Source organism: Melitaea cinxia, chromosome 9 (genome assembly GCF_905220565.1).
Source record: "Melitaea cinxia chromosome 9, ilMelCinx1.1, whole genome shotgun sequence".
Taxonomy (NCBI): domain Eukaryota; kingdom Metazoa; phylum Arthropoda; class Insecta; order Lepidoptera; family Nymphalidae; genus Melitaea; species Melitaea cinxia.
The window spans coordinates 5,626,336-5,632,335 of record NC_059402.1 but is presented as its reverse complement, the minus strand read 5'-3'; the positions used below and the strand labels follow the sequence as shown (position 1 = coordinate 5,632,335).

At 32.6% G+C, this 6,000-nt stretch overlaps 1 protein-coding gene across 1 annotated transcript in view; it reads left to right on the top strand.

The window, feature by feature from the left end:
* Nucleotides 1-2,403: 2,403 nt before the first annotated feature.
* The window catches only part of LOC123656584 (G-protein coupled receptor Mth2-like), a 45,850-nt gene continuing 42,253 nt past the window's right edge, over nucleotides 2,404-6,000 (top strand). Inside the window, exon 1 of the mRNA XM_045592254.1 lies at nucleotides 2,404-2,835. Coding sequence (XP_045448210.1) covers nucleotides 2,404-2,835 — 432 coding nt within the window. The remainder of the gene's footprint in view (nucleotides 2,836-6,000) is intronic.

The window sequence follows — 6,000 nt, the reverse complement described above, 5'->3', positions numbered from 1 at the left end:
AAAACTCACAAAATCAATTTACACTAATGCAAAGCAAAGCCTAAACCATTAGTACTATCAGCGCCCTAGGTAAGATAACAGATTAATATAGGATTGAATTGCAATTAGGCCCTTCAAGGGGCAATATTAAATAAATAATAATTAATAAATATCTAGTCAATACTCACACGGTCGTCTGTTCCTAAAGTAAGCAACTTAATGCTTGTGTTATAGGTTACACCCGACTAGTATAGCTACATATTTTTTTTTACGCTAAACATTCATAAATAATACATATATAAATATATAAATAAATATATATGTTACACCCAGATTCGAGGTGGGAATCGAACCCACAACCCTCGGAGCAGAAAGCAGGGTCACTACTGCACAAACTGCGTCAACGGGCTAGTCAAAAAAGCAATGGATGTAATTACATAACTGTTTAGCAAAATCAGCTCTCATTATAAAAAAAAGTTGCTGAAATTTTAATTTTTCAGTATTTATATCGGCGGACTTTTTTCTTCTCTCATCGTGGTTTTCAGCAATTTAATTTTCAATTGACATTATCCATTATTTATTCAACATTTATCTGATCTACCGAGTCAGAGCCTATGGCGTCCCCTTATATCCAGCGCCCTGGGCGTTCGCCTTACCGCGCCCTACGCTAACACCGCTACTGCCCCCTTTTATATTCTTATGTAGTAACCGATTTAAATAAAATAATTGATAATAGCGATTAGCAGCACCGAGGAAGTCGAAGCAATTTTTTAAATAAGTATAGTAGTAGTATTTTGAGCCTAAAGACTTTTCCTGTGTCAGCTTATTGCGAGCAAATTGAGTTTTCACCAAAATTTAGAGTTATGTTCCTTATTTAAATTTAGGTGTGAAATATCAGTGTTGACCACAGCTAGATTGCAGAAAGAGTTTGCGCCAAGGTTGTTTTGGTAAATATGAGCTAAAACTATTTTTGAGTTCGCTAATAGAACCTTTTGTTTGCCCATAGAACTACAACCATAAGCATCTTTATTCACGCTTCGAGTGGACGACAAAATGTATTAAGGAGAACCTTTAGACTTTTACATACATATACATATATATTACAATCATTATTATATGTTTAACAACTAAGTCATACCGAGACCGCTATCTATTATATCTGTCGATGATAACCTTCTCGAAGTTGTTCAGGATTATATTTACCATACCATCCAATTAGGCCACAACAACTTCGAGAACTCCTCCTCCTCTCCTCTCCTTGTTAGTAACAATACTATAATCTATATATATAAAAATGAAAGTTTGTCTGTATGTCCTTTATAGAATCGTAAATTATGCATTTGATCATGTCACGGTCTTCAGCAAAGTGTTTTGCATTGCACCGCAAAGGTTTCTGAGTTGGTACGATCAAAAATAAAACTAAAAAAAGTGTAGAACGTAGTCTAGCGTAAAAACATATCATAAAATTCTTACACATTAATTATATTATCAATTAAATTTTTAAATTGATTTTACTAAAGACTAGCTGTACCCGCGACTTTATCTGCGTGGAATTTAATAAAAAACTATTGTTCAGTTCGCAGAATTATAAAATAACTAAATTTCTAAAATAAAAGTAGCCTAAGTTACTCATTATTACATCAGCTATCTGCTGGCGAAATTCCCGTCAAAATCGGTCCAGCCGTTTCAGATATTAGCCGGAACAAACAGACAGACAGACAGAGAGACAAAAATTGTAAAAAATGTTATTTTGGTATATCTACAGTGTATATATCCATATGCATTTAGTAAAAAGCGGTTATTTTAATATTACAAACAGACACTCCAATTTTATTTATTTGTATAGATCGAAATGAGAATATAGGTGTAAAAATTACTAGAAACGGTACTGTTGTCATCTTCCATTCAAGTATCCACGAAACCAGTCAATTACGGTACGATGTATGTTATGTGTACGGTGTGATGTGAAGTTGTAAAAAATAAAACAAAAATCTACTCATTGAGTTAATCTTAACAGTTAAAAGCAGACCTGAATAACGAAATAAGAATCATACGGCAAGCGGTCTACGGTCACTCGGTCAGTCGGGAAGCGAGCATTACTCGAGCGTGACGTACAAATCTTTACCTAGCATACTCAGCGTAGTCGCGTTATACCTTATCTCTTATCACTAATAAAAATGATACATCGAATTACTTCACGAGTGTGAAGATAAAGAACACTTCATTCGCGATAAACACTTCGTTTTATTTTGTTCAATCATTTTGTTGAAATTATATCATTAGTCACATAAAATCCTGTGACAAATTAGTTGATAAAACTTTTGGGAAATTTTTCATCATACTAAAACAAATTAAAATTGTACTCAATGTCGCGGCGGGTTGACTATAAGTAAAACTCGTGATCGTCTAATTCTTCAAGACAAAATGTTTATAGGATTTCTGTTTGTGATCGGACTATATTCTGTAAGCTGCAACCCATGCACGAGGGAAGAAAGTTTGAACATAACAAGTGGCGTAAGATTTGAAAATGGTTCTATTATTTACGATGGAGTGGAATACATCAAAACGTCATGGTACGAAGAAGAGATGGCTGATGGTGAAGTAGTAACATTAGGGTGTCCGTGCATTGGTCGCGTGTGCCTGTGGAAGTGTTGCGGATCAGGAATGATGTACCTCAACAGGACATGTCAAGACGTAGATACGAGCGAAGTCAACCCTTTCAGCCCAACTGTGTATAAAGAACGGGAACCGACCAATATTACCGGACATGAACACTTCTTTTACATGTATAAACTGTCTTGCGACAAGTATTTAGTGGATTCAAATACGCCTGGAGAAGAAATTTACGTACAAAATGTAAGTCCGATTGAAATACAATTTAGTACTTTGAGTAGTTGTAAGTTCTTTTTTAGTTTTTCATACTCAAATTTTGTTTGTATAATGTTATATGGGTAACGATGTACATAGGCGAGAGTTTGATGTTCTATCAATTTGAAAAAGCAATTAGTTAAATACTTATTGACTGTTAAAATATTTTACACCCATTATGAGTTTCTTAGAAAATAGAATATTTATCGTTTTCAAATACACCTATGAAGACAAGATAAGAAGGTAGAATTGTTTGGAATAAACAGTTTTATCTCTAACAATACGTATTCGTTATTTCGTATATTATTATATGAACTGCATTACATTAAAGTACAGAATAATAGAACTAATGCTTGGAAAAAGGTAACAAATTTTCTTTTTAACAATGAAAAAATGACTCATTAAAAATGTAGGGCATAGCAGGAAGCCAGGAAATATCCTGCTCTAAATCAGGAGCAGTTCAACTAGGGAACCTCGACCTTACGGAAGATCAGAGCTAAATAATACTGTTTTCAAGCACTGGTATTGAAGGCGTCTATAGGCTACGGATTACCTACGGCTCATCTGATGGTAGTAGGTAAGCGATTACGCTTACCTACCATCAGGTGAGCCGTATGCTTGTTTGCCGACCTAGTTTAACAACAAAAAACCAGGTCTATGTTGCAGCTAAATATTCAAAACATTTAAAAAAAGCCGACGCTGCAAGACCAAAGATAAGAAAATGTATACTCTGTTCTAGCATAGAAACGCAGCTCTTAAACTAACATAAACCTACTCAATCTTCATCTTGTCAGCATATTTTGATGATCGAAGGTTTGACTCCAGGTTGACACCTTATTTTCCTCAGTCAAAATTTGATGTATTAAAAAAAATAAGGTGAAAACTTTACTGCCGTATTTTCCAATTTTATCTAGAGAATGTTAAAATTCAAGGACAGAAAAAATGAGGTAATTCATTTCTCTTGCTGAAAATTTTCAATAAATCAGCTACAATAGGTATATACGACGATATAATGCTGTTTTTTTGATATCTTTAATTGGATAGTTATTAAAAGTTAAATCTGTGTCAATCTGTGAAAAATCTGTTATAAAAGCATTCTTAGCGTCAAACAGATTCAAACTGATAATCTATTACAAATTGAAGGAGGTGTGAGTCAAAAATATTAACAAAGACATATTGTAGTCGAACTAAGGTTTATGAAAATGAGCAATTGATATATTATTATTATATGTCAAGATAAAATAATTCAATTGAATTTTACTTTTTATTTTATTTTTGTGGTCTAACTCGACAGGTCGTTAGTATTTTTTCCAAGTAGTGTGCTGTGTGTCAGTAATGCGACAAGTACATATATATATATTTTATATCTGTATTAATATTGTATAAAATGAAACGTTTGTTGGAATGATAATTAAATATGGAAAAACTGCATTATAAAAAAGTCCTAGGTTCTCAAGACAGAAATGCAAAGTTCACCGTAAATAAAATTAGCTTATTAATTTAGCAACATAAATCCAGATAGAATTACTGACATTAGAAACATAAAATGAATTCAAGTTTCTTTGTTACATAGCCAATAAAAAACGTGGCAAAAACAAAAATGAACGTAATGTATTTCAGCGAATGTGAAAAGTTATCCTCTGCGTGTATGGGGAAGAAATTATGATCGTCATTAGTAAATTGCACGGCTGTGAAGCTGAAGGATCTTGTCGGTAATATGAGACTGAGGCTATTCTATAACTTTTCTTTTAAGAGACAGTAATGTATAAGCGAAGGATAGATTGTGACTTAAACTCTATTAAAATATAACAAAAAATAAATATCGGAAATGAACGTAGGACTACATCGAGTATGCGATATTTTAGGATAAGCAAATAGATATTGGATAGGTATCGTATAATCGTAATACATTTTATTTAATTTTTATTTATTAACTAGCTGTGCCCCGCAGGTTCACCCGCGTTGTTTGAGGGCAAAACTACTAAAATATTATATAGCCTTCCTCGATTAATGGACTATTCAACACTAAAATAATTTTTCAAATCTATTCAATAGATCCTGAGATTAGCGCGTTCAAACAAACAAACTCTTCAGCTTCATAATATTACTATAAATTACATCAAAATTTACAGTTTAAACCGCAAGACCAAACTGATATAAACAGACGCGCAAAGGCGGCCGCTTACAGTAACTTTATTAAAACTTTGAAAAAGAAACTGCTAGCAAAGAAAATTGAGAAAAATTGTAACGTTAAAGACTAATTAACCTACCTACCTAGAGAAAGATGCACCAATTGATTCCCAGGCTCGTAGATCAGACGATTTTCAAGTTAAAGTAGATCTCAAAGCGTTAATCGAAGGAAATTTATCTGGGTTTTATTCAAACCGCAAGATTAAATTGATATACTTAAATAATCATGCAAAGTCGGCCGCTTACAGTAACTTTATTAAAAGTGACTCTGTAGAGGAAAGTGTTCGAAAAAAAATCGAAAAAATTGTAAAATTACTGAGTAATCAATGTACCTACCTAGAGAAAGGTGTACGATTTGATAACTTTAAGGGAATCCTCCCTTAAAGACTCGTAGATCAGACGATTTTCTAGTTAATGTGAATGTTTAAAGCGTTAAGGAAAGTAAATTTATTTTTGACCCTGTTATCATAGTCTAAATATTAAATATACTAGTCTTTTATTTAAAAAAAATATTATTTAAAAAAATAAATAATGCAAAGTTGTTAACAAATTAAGTTGCTAAAAAAAGAATTTCGTTTTTTGTTTATAACTCCGAAACTACAGCCCAGTAGTGGGATGCTATAAGCTAAATCAAGTATACCTATATCAATGGCTTTTTCATCACGATTTTAATTTTGTGTTATTGTAATCATGACTGTTGTAGTTGACAAAAAAATCTAAGTTGGTGGTTGGTTGGTTGGTAAATTATTTCCTTACTTATAAGTATTCAATTTGTAGATTTCTTAACAGATCATCTCGTACACCCGCTTCGTAATCATCTTGCCCAATTTTCGATTTTTTTTTCTTTTTTTCCATAGCACCCGTATGCTTTCTACTATTAAAAGCTATTTAAAAAACCAAATACAACACTAAATAAACTACTACTGCAAAAATCATTGCAGTTGATCGCATAGAACAAAAGCT